This window comes from Diprion similis, chromosome 14 (assembly GCF_021155765.1).
Source record: "Diprion similis isolate iyDipSimi1 chromosome 14, iyDipSimi1.1, whole genome shotgun sequence".
In the NCBI taxonomy this organism is placed as follows: domain Eukaryota; kingdom Metazoa; phylum Arthropoda; class Insecta; order Hymenoptera; family Diprionidae; genus Diprion; species Diprion similis.
Window position 1 is genome coordinate 9,293,022 of NC_060118.1, and position 18,615 is coordinate 9,311,636.

The window sequence follows — 18,615 nt, forward strand, 5'->3', positions numbered from 1 at the left end:
CCAAGGCTAACCCCTTTGCATTTTTGGCGAAAATTTCGACGACTTTGAAAAGTGCTGCAAATAATTCTTTAGGACACTATTCCGACGTGATTTTGCGAGAGGAATCGATTGATCGCAGTCCCGATACGCTGCGAGCAACACCTGTAAAGTTACAGCCGAAAAACTGCAGATTTTCATCGTGATTTCTCTGCTGCTGGTCCTACGCTATTTTTCATGTGTTTTCTGAGTTCCTGGGCGTCGAATTAGTCTAAAAAGCGTCCTACGGATCGATTCCCAGACAAAAGATTTTTCGGCCAAAAAAAATCCAAGGCTAACCCCTTTGCATTTTTGGCGAAAATTTCGACGACTTTGAAAAGTGCTGCAATTAATTCTTGAGGACACTATTCCGACGTGATTTTGCGAGAGGAATCGATTGATCGCAGTCCAGATACGCTGCGAGCAACACCTGTAAAGTTACAGCCGAAAAACTGCAGATTTTCATCGTCATTTCTCTGCTGCTGGTCCTACGCTATTTTTCCTGTGTTTTTTGAGTTCCTGGGCGTCGAATTAGTCTAAAAAGCGTCCTACGGATCGATTCCCAGACAAAAGATTTTTCGGCCAAAAAAAATCCAAGGCTAACCGCTTTGCATTTTTGGCGAAAATTTCGACGACTTTGAAAAGTGCTGCAATTAATTCTTTAGGACACTATTCCGACGTGATTTTGCGAGAGGAATCGATTGATCGCAGTCCCGATACGCTGCGAGCAACACCTGTAAAGTTACAGCCGAAAAACTGCAGATTTTCATCGTCATTTCTCTGCTGCTGGTCCTACGCTATTTTTCCTGTGTTTTCTGAGTTCCTGGGCGTCGAATTAGTCTAAAAAGCGTCCTACGGATCGATTCCCAGACAAAAGATTTTTCGGCCAAAAAAAATCCAAGGCTAACCCCTTTGCATTTTTGGCGAAAATTTCGACGACTTTGAAAAGTGCTGCAATTAATTCTTTAGGACACTATTCCGACGTGATTTTGCGAGAGGAATCGATTGATCGCAGTCCCGATACGCTGCGAGGAACACCTGTAAAGTTACAGCCGAAAAACTGCAGATTTTCATCGTCATTTCTCTGCTGCTGGTCCTACGCTATTTTTCCTGTGTTTTCTGAGTTCCTGGGCGTCGAATTAGTCTAAAAAGCGTCCTACGGATCGATTCCCAGACAAAAGATTTTTCGGCCAAAAAAAATCCAAGGCTAACCCCTTTGCATTTTTGGCGAAAATTTCGACGACTTTGAAAAGTGCTGCAATTAATTCTTTAGGACACTATTCCGACGTGATTTTGCGAGAGGAATCGATTGATCGCAGTCCCGATACGCTGCGAGCAACACCTGTAAAGTTACAGCCGAAAAACTGCAGATTTTCATCGTCATTTCTCTGCTGCTGGTCCTACGCTATTTTTCCTGTGTTTTCTGAGTTCCTGGGCGTCGAATTAGTCTAAAAAGCGTCCTACGGATCGATTCCCAGACAAAAGATTTTTCGGCCAAAAAAAATCCAAGGCTAACCCCTTTGCATTTTTGGCGAAAATTTCGACGACTTTGAAAAGTGCTGCAATTAATTCTTTAGGACACTATTTCGACGTGATTTTGCGAGAGGAATCGATTGATCGCAGTCCCGATACGCTGCGAGCAACACCTGTAAAGTTACAGCCGAAAAACTGCAGATTTTCATCGTCATTTCTCTGCTGCTGGTCCTACGCTATTTTTCCTGTGTTTTCTGAGTTCCTGGGCGTCGAATTAGTCTAAAAAGCGTCCTACGGATCGATTCCCAGACAAAAGATTTTTCGGCCAAAAAAAATCCAAGGCTAACCCCTTTGCATTTTTGGCGAAAATTTCGACGACTTTGAAAAGTGCTGCAATTAATTCTTTAGGACACTATTCCGACGTGATTTTGCGAGAGGAATCGATTGATCGCAGTCCCGATACGCTGCGAGCAACACCTGTAAAGTTACAGCCGAAAAACTGCAGATTTTCATCGTGATTTCTCTGCTGCTGGTCCTACGCTATTTTTCATGTGTTTTCTGAGTTCCTGGGCGTCGAATTAGTCTAAAAAGCGTCCTACGGATCGATTCCCAGACAAAAGATTTTTCGGCCAAAAAAAATCCAAGGCTAACCCCTTTGCATTTTTGGCGAAAATTTCGACGACTTTGAAAAGTGCTGCAAATAATTCTTTAGGACACTATTCCGACGTGATTTTGCGAGAGGAATCGATTGATCGCAGTCCCGATACGCTGCGAGCAACACCTGTAAAGTTACAGCCGAAAAACTGCAGATTTTCATCGTGATTTCTCTGCTGCTGGTCCTACGCTATTTTTCATGTGTTTTCTGAGTTCCTGGGCGTCGAATTAGTCTAAAAAGCGTCCTACGGATCGATTCCCAGACAAAAGATTTTTCGGCCAAAAAAAATCCAAGGCTAACCCCTTTGCATTTTTGGCGAAAATTTCGACGACTTTGAAAAGTGCTGCAATTAATTCTTGAGGACACTATTCCGACGTGATTTTGCGAGAGGAATCGATTGATCGCAGTCCAGATACGCTGCGAGCAACACCTGTAAAGTTACAGCCGAAAAACTGCAGATTTTCATCGTCATTTCTCTGCTGCTGGTCCTACGCTATTTTTCCTGTGTTTTTTGAGTTCCTGGGCGTCGAATTAGTCTAAAAAGCGTCCTACGGATCGATTCCCAGACAAAAGATTTTTCGGCCAAAAAAAATCCAAGGCTAACCGCTTTGCATTTTTGGCGAAAATTTCGACGACTTTGAAAAGTGCTGCAATTAATTCTTTAGGACACTATTCCGACGTGATTTTGCGAGAGGAATCGATTGATCGCAGTCCCGATACGCTGCGAGCAACACCTGTAAAGTTACAGCCGAAAAACTGCAGATTTTCATCGTCATTTCTCTGCTGCTGGTCCTACGCTATTTTTCCTGTGTTTTCTGAGTTCCTGGGCGTCGAATTAGTCTAAAAAGCGTCCTACGGATCGATTCCCAGACAAAAGATTTTTCGGCCAAAAAAAATCCAAGGCTAACCCCTTTGCATTTTTGGCGAAAATTTCGACGACTTTGAAAAGTGCTGCAATTAATTCTTTAGGACACTATTCCGACGTGATTTTGCGAGAGGAATCGATTGATCGCAGTCCCGATACGCTGCGAGGAACACCTGTAAAGTTACAGCCGAAAAACTGCAGATTTTCATCGTCATTTCTCTGCTGCTGGTCCTACGCTATTTTTCATGTGTTTTCTGAGTTCCTGGGCGTCGAATTAGTCTAAAAAGCGTCCTACGGATCGATTCCCAGACAAAAGATTTTTCGGCCAAAAAAAATCCAAGGCTAACCCCTTTGCATTTTTGGCGAAAATTTCGACGACTTTGAAAAGTGCTGCAATTAATTCTTTAGGACACTATTCCGACGTGATTTTGCGAGAGGAATCGATTGATCGCAGTCCCGATACGCTGCGAGCAACACCTGTAAAGTTACAGCCGAAAAACTGCAGATTTTCATCGTCATTTCTCTGCTGCTGGTCCTACGCTATTTTTCCTGTGTTTTCTGAGTTCCTGGGCGTCGAATTAGTCTAAAAAGCGTCCTACGGATCGATTCCCAGACAAAAGATTTTTCGGCCAAAAAAAATCCAAGGCTAACCCCTTTGCATTTTTGGCGAAAATTTCGACGACTTTGAAAAGTGCTGCAATTAATTCTTTAGGACACTATTTCGACGTGATTTTGCGAGAGGAATCGATTGATCGCAGTCCCGATACGCTGCGAGCAACACCTGTAAAGTTACAGCCGAAAAACTGCAGATTTTCATCGTCATTTCTCTGCTGCTGGTCCTACGCTATTTTTCCTGTGTTTTCTGAGTTCCTGGGCGTCGAATTAGTCTAAAAAGCGTCCTACGGATCGATTCCCAGACAAAAGATTTTTCGGCCAAAAAAAATCCAAGGCTAACCCCTTTGCATTTTTGGCGAAAATTTCGACGACTTTGAAAAGTGCTGCAAATAATTCTTTAGGACACTATTTCGACGTGATTTTGCGAGAGGAATCGATTGATCGCAGTCCCGATACGCTGCGAGCAACACCTGTAAAGTTACAGCCGAAAAACTGCAGATTTTCATCGTCATTTCTCTGCTGCTGGTCCTACGCTATTTTTCCTGTGTTTTCTGAGTTCCTGGGCGTCGAATTAGTCTAAAAAGCGTCCTACGGATCGATTCCCAGACAAAAGATTTTTCGGCCAAAAAAAATCCAAGGCTAACCCCTTTGCATTTTTGGCGAAAATTTCGACGACTTTGAAAAGTGCTGCAAATAATTCTTTAGGACACTATTTCGACGTGATTTTGCGAGAGGAATCGATTGATCGCAGTCCCGATACGCTGCGAGCAACACCTGTAAAGTTACAGCCGAAAAACTGCAGATTTTCATCGTCATTTCTCTGCTGCTGGTCCTACGCTATTTTTCCTGTGTTTTCTGAGTTCCTGGGCGTCGAATTAGTCTAAAAAGCGTCCTACGGATCGATTCCCAGACAAAAGATTTTTCGGCCAAAAAAAATCCAAGGCTAACCCCTTTGCATTTTTGGCGAAAATTTCGACGACTTTGAAAAGTGCTGCAATTAATTCTTGAGGACACTATTCCGACGTGATTTTGCGAGAGGAATCGATTGATCGCAGTCCAGATACGCTGCGAGCAACACCTGTAAAGTTACAGCCGAAAAACTGCAGATTTTCATCGTCATTTCTCTGCTGCTGGTCCTACGCTATTTTTCCTGTGTTTTTTGAGTTCCTGGGCGTCGAATTAGTCTAAAAAGCGTCCTACGGATCGATTCCCAGACAAAAGATTTTTCGGCCAAAAAAAATCCAAGGCTAACCGCTTTGCATTTTTGGCGAAAATTTCGACGACTTTGAAAAGTGCTGCAATTAATTCTTTAGGACACTATTCCGACGTGATTTTGCGAGAGGAATCGATTGATCGCAGTCCCGATACGCTGCGAGCAACACCTGTAAAGTTACAGCCGAAAAACTGCAGATTTTCATCGTCATTTCTCTGCTGCTGGTCCTACGCTATTTTTCCTGTGTTTTCTGAGTTCCTGGGCGTCGAATTAGTCTAAAAAGCGTCCTACGGATCGATTCCCAGACAAAAGATTTTTCGGCCAAAAAAAATCCAAGGCTAACCCCTTTGCATTTTTGGCGAAAATTTCGACGACTTTGAAAAGTGCTGCAATTAATTCTTTAGGACACTATTCCGACGTGATTTTGCGAGAGGAATCGATTGATCGCAGTCCCGATACGCTGCGAGGAACACCTGTAAAGTTACAGCCGAAAAACTGCAGATTTTCATCGTCATTTCTCTGCTGCTGGTCCTACGCTATTTTTCCTGTGTTTTCTGAGTTCCTGGGCGTCGAATTAGTCTAAAAAGCGTCCTACGGATCGATTCCCAGACAAAAGATTTTTCGGCCAAAAAAAATCCAAGGCTAACCCCTTTGCATTTTTGGCGAAAATTTCGACGACTTTGAAAAGTGCTGCAATTAATTCTTTAGGACACTATTTCGACGTGATTTTGCGAGAGGAATCGATTGATCGCAGTCCCGATACGCTGCGAGCAACACCTGTAAAGTTACAGCCGAAAAACTGCAGATTTTCATCGTCATTTCTCTGCTGCTGGTCCTACGCTATTTTTCCTGTGTTTTCTGAGTTCCTGGGCGTCGAATTAGTCTAAAAAGCGTCCTACGGATCGATTCCCAGACAAAAGATTTTTCGGCCAAAAAAAATCCAAGGCTAACCCCTTTGCATTTTTGGCGAAAATTTCGACGACTTTGAAAAGTGCTGCAATTAATTCTTTAGGACACTATTTCGACGTGATTTTGCGAGAGGAATCGATTGATCGCAGTCCCGATACGCTGCGAGCAACACCTGTAAAGTTACAGCCGAAAAACTGCAGATTTTCATCGTCATTTCTCTGCTGCTGGTCCTACGCTATTTTTCCTGTGTTTTCTGAGTTCCTGGGCGTCGAATTAGTCTAAAAAGCGTCCTACGGATCGATTCCCAGACAAAAGATTTTTCGGCCAAAAAAAATCCAAGGCTAACCCCTTTGCATTTTTGGCGAAAATTTCGACGACTTTGAAAAGTGCTGCAATTAATTCTTTAGGACACTATTCCGACGTGATTTTGCGAGAGGAATCGATTGATCGCAGTCCCGATACGCTGCGAGCAACACCTGTAAAGTTACAGCCGAAAAACTGCAGATTTTCATCGTGATTTCTCTGCTGCTGGTCCTACGCTATTTTTCATGTGTTTTCTGAGTTCCTGGGCGTCGAATTAGTCTAAAAAGCGTCCTACGGATCGATTCCCAGACAAAAGATTTTTCGGCCAAAAAAAATCCAAGGCTAACCCCTTTGCATTTTTGGCGAAAATTTCGACGACTTTGAAAAGTGCTGCAAATAATTCTTTAGGACACTATTCCGACGTGATTTTGCGAGAGGAATCGATTGATCGCAGTCCCGATACGCTGCGAGCAACACCTGTAAAGTTACAGCCGAAAAACTGCAGATTTTCATCGTGATTTCTCTGCTGCTGGTCCTACGCTATTTTTCATGTGTTTTCTGAGTTCCTGGGCGTCGAATTAGTCTAAAAAGCGTCCTACGGATCGATTCCCAGACAAAAGATTTTTCGGCCAAAAAAAATCCAAGGCTAACCCCTTTGCATTTTTGGCGAAAATTTCGACGACTTTGAAAAGTGCTGCAATTAATTCTTGAGGACACTATTCCGACGTGATTTTGCGAGAGGAATCGATTGATCGCAGTCCAGATACGCTGCGAGCAACACCTGTAAAGTTACAGCCGAAAAACTGCAGATTTTCATCGTCATTTCTCTGCTGCTGGTCCTACGCTATTTTTCCTGTGTTTTTTGAGTTCCTGGGCGTCGAATTAGTCTAAAAAGCGTCCTACGGATCGATTCCCAGACAAAAGATTTTTCGGCCAAAAAAAATCCAAGGCTAACCGCTTTGCATTTTTGGCGAAAATTTCGACGACTTTGAAAAGTGCTGCAATTAATTCTTTAGGACACTATTCCGACGTGATTTTGCGAGAGGAATCGATTGATCGCAGTCCCGATACGCTGCGAGCAACACCTGTAAAGTTACAGCCGAAAAACTGCAGATTTTCATCGTCATTTCTCTGCTGCTGGTCCTACGCTATTTTTCCTGTGTTTTCTGAGTTCCTGGGCGTCGAATTAGTCTAAAAAGCGTCCTACGGATCGATTCCCAGACAAAAGATTTTTCGGCCAAAAAAAATCCAAGGCTAACCCCTTTGCATTTTTGGCGAAAATTTCGACGACTTTGAAAAGTGCTGCAATTAATTCTTTAGGACACTATTCCGACGTGATTTTGCGAGAGGAATCGATTGATCGCAGTCCCGATACGCTGCGAGGAACACCTGTAAAGTTACAGCCGAAAAACTGCAGATTTTCATCGTCATTTCTCTGCTGCTGGTCCTACGCTATTTTTCCTGTGTTTTCTGAGTTCCTGGGCGTCGAATTAGTCTAAAAAGCGTCCTACGGATCGATTCCCAGACAAAAGATTTTTCGGCCAAAAAAAATCCAAGGCTAACCCCTTTGCATTTTTGGCGAAAATTTCGACGACTTTGAAAAGTGCTGCAATTAATTCTTTAGGACACTATTCCGACGTGATTTTGCGAGAGGAATCGATTGATCGCAGTCCCGATACGCTGCGAGCAACACCTGTAAAGTTACAGCCGAAAAACTGCAGATTTTCATCGTCATTTCTCTGCTGCTGGTCCTACGCTATTTTTCCTGTGTTTTCTGAGTTCCTGGGCGTCGAATTAGTCTAAAAAGCGTCCTACGGATCGATTCCCAGACAAAAGATTTTTCGGCCAAAAAAAATCCAAGGCTAACCCCTTTGCATTTTTGGCGAAAATTTCGACGACTTTGAAAAGTGCTGCAATTAATTCTTTAGGACACTATTTCGACGTGATTTTGCGAGAGGAATCGATTGATCGCAGTCCCGATACGCTGCGAGCAACACCTGTAAAGTTACAGCCGAAAAACTGCAGATTTTCATCGTCATTTCTCTGCTGCTGGTCCTACGCTATTTTTCCTGTGTTTTCTGAGTTCCTGGGCGTCGAATTAGTCTAAAAAGCGTCCTACGGATCGATTCCCAGACAAAAGATTTTTCGGCCAAAAAAAATCCAAGGCTAACCCCTTTGCATTTTTGGCGAAAATTTCGACGACTTTGAAAAGTGCTGCAATTAATTCTTTAGGACACTATTCCGACGTGATTTTGCGAGAGGAATCGATTGATCGCAGTCCCGATACGCTGCGAGCAACACCTGTAAAGTTACAGCCGAAAAACTGCAGATTTTCATCGTGATTTCTCTGCTGCTGGTCCTACGCTATTTTTCATGTGTTTTCTGAGTTCCTGGGCGTCGAATTAGTCTAAAAAGCGTCCTACGGATCGATTCCCAGACAAAAGATTTTTCGGCCAAAAAAAATCCAAGGCTAACCCCTTTGCATTTTTGGCGAAAATTTCGACGACTTTGAAAAGTGCTGCAAATAATTCTTTAGGACACTATTCCGACGTGATTTTGCGAGAGGAATCGATTGATCGCAGTCCCGATACGCTGCGAGCAACACCTGTAAAGTTACAGCCGAAAAACTGCAGATTTTCATCGTGATTTCTCTGCTGCTGGTCCTACGCTATTTTTCATGTGTTTTCTGAGTTCCTGGGCGTCGAATTAGTCTAAAAAGCGTCCTACGGATCGATTCCCAGACAAAAGATTTTTCGGCCAAAAAAAATCCAAGGCTAACCCCTTTGCATTTTTGGCGAAAATTTCGACGACTTTGAAAAGTGCTGCAATTAATTCTTGAGGACACTATTCCGACGTGATTTTGCGAGAGGAATCGATTGATCGCAGTCCAGATACGCTGCGAGCAACACCTGTAAAGTTACAGCCGAAAAACTGCAGATTTTCATCGTCATTTCTCTGCTGCTGGTCCTACGCTATTTTTCCTGTGTTTTTTGAGTTCCTGGGCGTCGAATTAGTCTAAAAAGCGTCCTACGGATCGATTCCCAGACAAAAGATTTTTCGGCCAAAAAAAATCCAAGGCTAACCGCTTTGCATTTTTGGCGAAAATTTCGACGACTTTGAAAAGTGCTGCAATTAATTCTTTAGGACACTATTCCGACGTGATTTTGCGAGAGGAATCGATTGATCGCAGTCCCGATACGCTGCGAGCAACACCTGTAAAGTTACAGCCGAAAAACTGCAGATTTTCATCGTCATTTCTCTGCTGCTGGTCCTACGCTATTTTTCCTGTGTTTTCTGAGTTCCTGGGCGTCGAATTAGTCTAAAAAGCGTCCTACGGATCGATTCCCAGACAAAAGATTTTTCGGCCAAAAAAAATCCAAGGCTAACCCCTTTGCATTTTTGGCGAAAATTTCGACGACTTTGAAAAGTGCTGCAATTAATTCTTTAGGACACTATTCCGACGTGATTTTGCGAGAGGAATCGATTGATCGCAGTCCCGATACGCTGCGAGGAACACCTGTAAAGTTACAGCCGAAAAACTGCAGATTTTCATCGTCATTTCTCTGCTGCTGGTCCTACGCTATTTTTCATGTGTTTTCTGAGTTCCTGGGCGTCGAATTAGTCTAAAAAGCGTCCTACGGATCGATTCCCAGACAAAAGATTTTTCGGCCAAAAAAAATCCAAGGCTAACCCCTTTGCATTTTTGGCGAAAATTTCGACGACTTTGAAAAGTGCTGCAATTAATTCTTTAGGACACTATTCCGACGTGATTTTGCGAGAGGAATCGATTGATCGCAGTCCCGATACGCTGCGAGCAACACCTGTAAAGTTACAGCCGAAAAACTGCAGATTTTCATCGTCATTTCTCTGCTGCTGGTCCTACGCTATTTTTCCTGTGTTTTCTGAGTTCCTGGGCGTCGAATTAGTCTAAAAAGCGTCCTACGGATCGATTCCCAGACAAAAGATTTTTCGGCCAAAAAAAATCCAAGGCTAACCCCTTTGCATTTTTGGCGAAAATTTCGACGACTTTGAAAAGTGCTGCAATTAATTCTTTAGGACACTATTTCGACGTGATTTTGCGAGAGGAATCGATTGATCGCAGTCCCGATACGCTGCGAGCAACACCTGTAAAGTTACAGCCGAAAAACTGCAGATTTTCATCGTCATTTCTCTGCTGCTGGTCCTACGCTATTTTTCCTGTGTTTTCTGAGTTCCTGGGCGTCGAATTAGTCTAAAAAGCGTCCTACGGATCGATTCCCAGACAAAAGATTTTTCGGCCAAAAAAAATCCAAGGCTAACCCCTTTGCATTTTTGGCGAAAATTTCGACGACTTTGAAAAGTGCTGCAAATAATTCTTTAGGACACTATTTCGACGTGATTTTGCGAGAGGAATCGATTGATCGCAGTCCCGATACGCTGCGAGCAACACCTGTAAAGTTACAGCCGAAAAACTGCAGATTTTCATCGTCATTTCTCTGCTGCTGGTCCTACGCTATTTTTCCTGTGTTTTCTGAGTTCCTGGGCGTCGAATTAGTCTAAAAAGCGTCCTACGGATCGATTCCCAGACAAAAGATTTTTCGGCCAAAAAAAATCCAAGGCTAACCCCTTTGCATTTTTGGCGAAAATTTCGACGACTTTGAAAAGTGCTGCAAATAATTCTTTAGGACACTATTTCGACGTGATTTTGCGAGAGGAATCGATTGATCGCAGTCCCGATACGCTGCGAGCAACACCTGTAAAGTTACAGCCGAAAAACTGCAGATTTTCATCGTCATTTCTCTGCTGCTGGTCCTACGCTATTTTTCCTGTGTTTTCTGAGTTCCTGGGCGTCGAATTAGTCTAAAAAGCGTCCTACGGATCGATTCCCAGACAAAAGATTTTTCGGCCAAAAAAAATCCAAGGCTAACCCCTTTGCATTTTTGGCGAAAATTTCGACGACTTTGAAAAGTGCTGCAATTAATTCTTGAGGACACTATTCCGACGTGATTTTGCGAGAGGAATCGATTGATCGCAGTCCAGATACGCTGCGAGCAACACCTGTAAAGTTACAGCCGAAAAACTGCAGATTTTCATCGTCATTTCTCTGCTGCTGGTCCTACGCTATTTTTCCTGTGTTTTTTGAGTTCCTGGGCGTCGAATTAGTCTAAAAAGCGTCCTACGGATCGATTCCCAGACAAAAGATTTTTCGGCCAAAAAAAATCCAAGGCTAACCGCTTTGCATTTTTGGCGAAAATTTCGACGACTTTGAAAAGTGCTGCAATTAATTCTTTAGGACACTATTCCGACGTGATTTTGCGAGAGGAATCGATTGATCGCAGTCCCGATACGCTGCGAGCAACACCTGTAAAGTTACAGCCGAAAAACTGCAGATTTTCATCGTCATTTCTCTGCTGCTGGTCCTACGCTATTTTTCCTGTGTTTTCTGAGTTCCTGGGCGTCGAATTAGTCTAAAAAGCGTCCTACGGATCGATTCCCAGACAAAAGATTTTTCGGCCAAAAAAAATCCAAGGCTAACCCCTTTGCATTTTTGGCGAAAATTTCGACGACTTTGAAAAGTGCTGCAATTAATTCTTTAGGACACTATTCCGACGTGATTTTGCGAGAGGAATCGATTGATCGCAGTCCCGATACGCTGCGAGGAACACCTGTAAAGTTACAGCCGAAAAACTGCAGATTTTCATCGTCATTTCTCTGCTGCTGGTCCTACGCTATTTTTCCTGTGTTTTCTGAGTTCCTGGGCGTCGAATTACTCTAAAAAGCGTCCTACGGATCGATTCCCAGACAAAAGATTTTTCGGCCAAAAAAAATCCAAGGCTAACCCCTTTGCATTTTTGGCGAAAATTTCGACGACTTTGAAAAGTGCTGCAATTAATTCTTTAGGACACTATTTCGACGTGATTTTGCGAGAGGAATCGATTGATCGCAGTCCCGATACGCTGCGAGCAACACCTGTAAAGTTACAGCCGAAAAACTGCAGATTTTCATCGTCATTTCTCTGCTGCTGGTCCTACGCTATTTTTCCTGTGTTTTCTGAGTTCCTGGGCGTCGAATTAGTCTAAAAAGCGTCCTACGGATCGATTCCCAGACAAAAGATTTTTCGGCCAAAAAAAATCCAAGGCTAACCCCTTTGCATTTTTGGCGAAAATTTCGACGACTTTGAAAAGTGCTGCAATTAATTCTTTAGGACACTATTTCGACGTGATTTTGCGAGAGGAATCGATTGATCGCAGTCCCGATACGCTGCGAGCAACACCTGTAAAGTTACAGCCGAAAAACTGCAGATTTTCATCGTCATTTCTCTGCTGCTGGTCCTACGCTATTTTTCCTGTGTTTTCTGAGTTCCTGGGCGTCGAATTAGTCTAAAAAGCGTCCTACGGATCGATTCCCAGACAAAAGATTTTTCGGCCAAAAAAAATCCAAGGCTAACCCCTTTGCATTTTTGGCGAAAATTTCGACGACTTTGAAAAGTGCTGCAATTAATTCTTTAGGACACTATTCCGACGTGATTTTGCGAGAGGAATCGATTGATCGCAGTCCCGATACGCTGCGAGCAACACCTGTAAAGTTACAGCCGAAAAACTGCAGATTTTCATCGTGATTTCTCTGCTGCTGGTCCTACGCTATTTTTCATGTGTTTTCTGAGTTCCTGGGCGTCGAATTAGTCTAAAAAGCGTCCTACGGATCGATTCCCAGACAAAAGATTTTTCGGCCAAAAAAAATCCAAGGCTAACCCCTTTGCATTTTTGGCGAAAATTTCGACGACTTTGAAAAGTGCTGCAAATAATTCTTTAGGACACTATTCCGACGTGATTTTGCGAGAGGAATCGATTGATCGCAGTCCCGATACGCTGCGAGCAACACCTGTAAAGTTACAGCCGAAAAACTGCAGATTTTCATCGTGATTTCTCTGCTGCTGGTCCTACGCTATTTTTCATGTGTTTTCTGAGTTCCTGGGCGTCGAATTAGTCTAAAAAGCGTCCTACGGATCGATTCCCAGACAAAAGATTTTTCGGCCAAAAAAAATCCAAGGCTAACCCCTTTGCATTTTTGGCGAAAATTTCGACGACTTTGAAAAGTGCTGCAATTAATTCTTGAGGACACTATTCCGACGTGATTTTGCGAGAGGAATCGATTGATCGCAGTCCAGATACGCTGCGAGCAACACCTGTAAAGTTACAGCCGAAAAACTGCAGATTTTCATCGTCATTTCTCTGCTGCTGGTCCTACGCTATTTTTCCTGTGTTTTTTGAGTTCCTGGGCGTCGAATTAGTCTAAAAAGCGTCCTACGGATCGATTCCCAGACAAAAGATTTTTCGGCCAAAAAAAATCCAAGGCTAACCGCTTTGCATTTTTGGCGAAAATTTCGACGACTTTGAAAAGTGCTGCAATTAATTCTTTAGGACACTATTCCGACGTGATTTTGCGAGAGGAATCGATTGATCGCAGTCCCGATACGCTGCGAGCAACACCTGTAAAGTTACAGCCGAAAAACTGCAGATTTTCATCGTCATTTCTCTGCTGCTGGTCCTACGCTATTTTTCCTGTGTTTTCTGAGTTCCTGGGCGTCGAATTAGTCTAAAAAGCGTCCTACGGATCGATTCCCAGACAAAAGATTTTTCGGCCAAAAAAAATCCAAGGCTAACCCCTTTGCATTTTTGGCGAAAATTTCGACGACTTTGAAAAGTGCTGCAATTAATTCTTTAGGACACTATTCCGACGTGATTTTGCGAGAGGAATCGATTGATCGCAGTCCCGATACGCTGCGAGGAACACCTGTAAAGTTACAGCCGAAAAACTGCAGATTTTCATCGTCATTTCTCTGCTGCTGGTCCTACGCTATTTTTCATGTGTTTTCTGAGTTCCTGGGCGTCGAATTAGTCTAAAAAGCGTCCTACGGATCGATTCCCAGACAAAAGATTTTTCGGCCAAAAAAAATCCAAGGCTAACCCCTTTGCATTTTTGGCGAAAATTTCGACGACTTTGAAAAGTGCTGCAATTAATTCTTTAGGACACTATTCCGACGTGATTTTGCGAGAGGAATCGATTGATCGCAGTCCCGATACGCTGCGAGCAACACCTGTAAAGTTACAGCCGAAAAACTGCAGATTTTCATCGTCATTTCTCTGCTGCTGGTCCTACGCTATTTTTCCTGTGTTTTCTGAGTTCCTGGGCGTCGAATTAGTCTAAAAAGCGTCCTACGGATCGATTCCCAGACAAAAGATTTTTCGGCCAAAAAAAATCCAAGGCTAACCCCTTTGCATTTTTGGCGAAAATTTCGACGACTTTGAAAAGTGCTGCAATTAATTCTTTAGGACACTATTTCGACGTGATTTTGCGAGAGGAATCGATTGATCGCAGTCCCGATACGCTGCGAGCAACACCTGTAAAGTTACAGCCGAAAAACTGCAGATTTTCATCGTCATTTCTCTGCTGCTGGTCCTACGCTATTTTTCCTGTGTTTTCTGAGTTCCTGGGCGTCGAATTAGTCTAAAAAGCGTCCTACGGATCGATTCCCAGACAAAAGATTTTTCGGCCAAAAAAAATCCAAGGCTAACCCCTTTGCATTTTTGGCGAAAATTTCGACGACTTTGAAAAGTGCTGCAAATAATTCTTTAGGACACTATTTCGACGTGATTTTGCGAGAGGAATCGATTGATCGCAGTCCCGATACGCTGCGAGCAACACCTGTAAAGTTACAGCCGAAAAACTGCAGATTTTCATCGTCATTTCTCTGCTGCTGGTCCTACGCTATTTTTCCTGTGTTTTCTGAGTTCCTGGGCGTCGAAGTAGTCTAAAAAGCGTCCTACGGATCGATTCCCAGACAAAAGATTTTTCGGCCAAAAAAAATCCAAGGCTAACCCCTTTGCATTTTTGGCGAAAATTTCGACGACTTTGAAAAGTGCTGCAAATAATTCTTTAGGACACTATTTCGACGTGATTTTGCGAGAGGAATCGATTGATCGCAGTCCCGATACGCTGCGAGCAACACCTGTAAAGTTACAGCCGAAAAACTGCAGATTTTCATCGTCATTTCTCTGCTGCTGGTCCTACGCTATTTTTCCTGTGTTTTCTGAGTTCCTGGGCGTCGAATTAGTCTAAAAAGCGTCCTACGGATCGATTCCCAGACAAAAGATTTTTCGGCCAAAAAAAATCCAAGGCTAACCCCTTTGCATTTTTGGCGAAAATTTCGACGACTTTGAAAAGTGCTGCAATTAATTCTTTAGGACACTATTCCGACGTGATTTTGCGAGAGGAAACGATTGATCGCAGTCCCGATACGCTGCGAGCAACACCTGTAAAGTTACAGCCGAAAAACTGCAGATTTTCATCGTCATTTCTCTGCTGCTGGGCCCACGCTATATATGATGTGTTTCTCGAGTCCCTGGGCGTCTAATTACTACAAATTCTGTGTACGAAGTCCACTTCTTAGCCGAGTTGAAAATTTCAAGTGTATACACGTTTTGACGGGACTTTGAAAACCATCGAATGCAGTTACAGTGAATATGTTTTTAAAAAATTTTCAACCCCACCCTCAAATCCAAGTGTAACGTTATGTTAATTTCAATGGGATTTGTCGGGATCACGATCATTGTTAATCTCCTCGAAATAAGCTCTATTTTTTTCATCCTCATAACTATCAACAAATTCATTCTGTGATTTTTCGTGCGCACGGTTTATATCGTCAATCTTCATTGTTTCACACCAAGTAACCGATATACAACATCTGCCCTAATTTCTCAACCAGGAAGCTGCTGTTCCAAAATGTTGTTATAAACAAACTAAAACATATAAAACATAATCCACTCCAGCCGTCCCTGTGCCAGAAAATACAGATGAGAATCGGGGATTGTTGCAAAAAAGGACATTGCTGTAAAAAAAAATAAAAAAAAACCCATACCATGACACGATGATGGGTATAATTATTCGGACTATGTGCTGATGTATACGCTTCGCTTATTGCCATAGAGTGAAAATATACGTGCTGATTGTACTGTTAACCGTAGGCAAGTACGTGTTTATATGTTACGTTGTTATTCCACGGATGGTGAGTTCACCTAGTTTCCACCGAGATTATGAAGTAACATGAATAACGCGTAATTTCAAACTAATTTTTTTACCCCTGGATAATTGCATCCTGTTCGGGTCACCGGGCTTACACCGGTAGATTCAATGCTTGGCCACCATAGGCAGAGGTATGGCTCTTTCATCGACTATTCGTCATTCCGTTTTCCATTTTCGCGATGGAACATCCGCGAGTCGGTATAGAAACGTTTTAATAAGTGTTTGAAAGACAACCGATCAATTACTTTTCACTCGATTTTTCACGCTGATTATTGATAAAAATTTGGAATAATGAAGGGGTGGCTTCCGATCAATCTTTACTTCATTATTACCCTCGTGTCTCTTGGCAGCTTCACGGAAATCGAGCCGAACGATGCTGCGATGGAAAGTGCGTGATTTTCGTTCCCCACCTTGGTGAAAATGACTTCTACAATTTTCTAAGAATTTTTCGTGAAATTTGGACATAATTTATTGGATTAAAAAAGTTTTTTTTTTTTTTTTTTTTTTTTTTTTTTTTTTTTTTTTTTTTTTTTTTTTTTTTTTTTTTTTTTTTTTTTTTTTTTTTTTTTTTTTTTTTTTTTTTTTTTTTTTTTTGTAAAAAATTCACAAGCTACTGCAATTTTTGAAAAACTACGCATATTTACAATTTTGTGTAAGAAATGATACGAAATTTTGTAATTACAGTGAAAATTCGTAGTGGTAGAAATTTTCATGAAGGTATAACAGCTTGATCGTTTATCCTTATATGAATTTTTCGCGATACTCGCAATGTCGAATTAATTTCAGAATCGTATTTGTCACTGGGATTTCTTCTCCACCGAACCGTTTCGGTTACTCAAAAAAGTTGTTCATGCTCCACGATATCGTCTTGCTCTTGTTGCCAAAGCGTAACAATCCTGCTGCGAGGGGTTGCGAAGAACCGTGAGTACCTAGTGACTTTGAAATCAACGAAGATTCATATCCTTGCCATTACGAGACTAATTATAAGACTATTTGGTAATAAAAATACTCAAAGCGAATATTGTTTATCGATTATTCAGTCTGCGTAAACTTCGCCTACCAGCAAACTGGACTGAGCATGAACATCACTCTGGGTTCGAACGCCATTCGACACGTCTCGGTAATAGGTAATAAAAAGCCGTTAATAGTGCAGCTGTGAAAGGTTACCATTTCAAGTCACTGCCATTATCGAGTTTTTTTCTTAATTTTCCCCAGATTACAGAGCGTTCAAAGTCTGCAGCTCGATACCAGACTGTCGTTACTCTTTCGCCTGCGTTGACGTTATGGAAGTTTCTCTGTTTCCAAGGTACGTATCCTCCGGGAGAAGAATTAACCCCTGCTGCAAATCTTCGTGTCTTAAATCATAAAATGTTTTGAAAGAATTCACATGAAAATTTTCAGTAACTGATCCCTCTCACGTTATCGATGTTTCAGATCAATAACGATATGCGCTCAACTCGACGTAATGTCGAAGGCTGAGAACTGGGTGATTAATTATAATTGCATCAGTCTCTCGACCATTTTACCGAACCAATCGTCAAATGCGACGGGACCACCGACCACCACTAACACTGTTTTGAACGGTTCGACCGGGATGCAACCAGGAGGTGGTCAAATGCCGCCCCCCCAAACGGGAGCGAATCCATCAAATTCCGGCCAGATGCCTCCCCCCAATGGTTCTCCACCTCCTCAAATGGGTCAAATGCCAGGAGGTCAAATGCCGCCAGGTCAAATGCAAAGAATGGTGAACGTACCGGGTCCAATGCTTACTTCAAGATGGCTGCGGGGGGTCAAAGAGCCCGGAGATTCCGGGCGTCCGAAAATCCGATACAGTTCGTTATGGAAGTCGAGAAAAGGGGGGAAAATCCGAAACGAATTAGTTTTAGACAATCTGTGGCGTCTCTCGACCCTCGAAGACGATGAGATCAGTCTTCACCGCTCGAGGCGGAGTCCTAAAAAGCCGGGTAATGCGGCAGCGAAAATGCAGGTGATACTTAGAGGAAGGAAGGACGGTTTGCCGAGGATGACAACGTGGAAAAGCGGAATCGTTAACGGAGAAACGATTTCGGTACCGATGTCAGAGCCGGGACCAGGGAATTCGATGAAATTCGACGTCATGTCGTCTAACAACGTGATATTGTCCCAGCGACCGTTGATTCCGGTTTTGCCACCGGGGCTTTTCGTCCTGGAGAATACGCCGTTCATCCAGCAGGACGAACCGATCGAGACGGGTCTTCCGGAGTATTACGACAACAGGACGAGCAGCTTTCCCGACAGGATTCCTCCCGGATTTGGAATCGTTTCGAGAACCGGAACCAACGATAATAACAGAGGATGGATCGTCGACAGGAGCGTCGAGGAGCTCGAGACTCCCGCACCTCAGAATCAGCTCGATGCTAATAGCAAGATCGTTGAATTATCCGTAAACAATAACTCGGATGGGAAAATAATATTTCCCGAATGATTGCAGTCTTGAATTTACTATATACATACATACACACACCT

General features: G+C 42.9%; 1 protein-coding gene across 1 annotated transcript; it reads left to right on the forward strand.

Annotated features, from left to right (window-relative positions):
• The first annotated feature begins 16,401 nt into the window (after window positions 1–16,401).
• LOC124414589 lies at window positions 16,402–18,592 on the forward strand. The gene is made up of 5 exons (XM_046895566.1): window positions 16,402–16,498; window positions 16,897–17,031; window positions 17,151–17,237; window positions 17,326–17,416; window positions 17,545–18,592. Exons 1-5 carry the CDS (start codon window positions 16,402–16,404, stop codon window positions 18,572–18,574), a joined length of 1,440 nt encoding a protein of 479 aa, XP_046751522.1. The 3' UTR covers window positions 18,575–18,592.
• The last annotated feature ends 23 nt before the right edge of the window (window positions 18,593–18,615 follow it).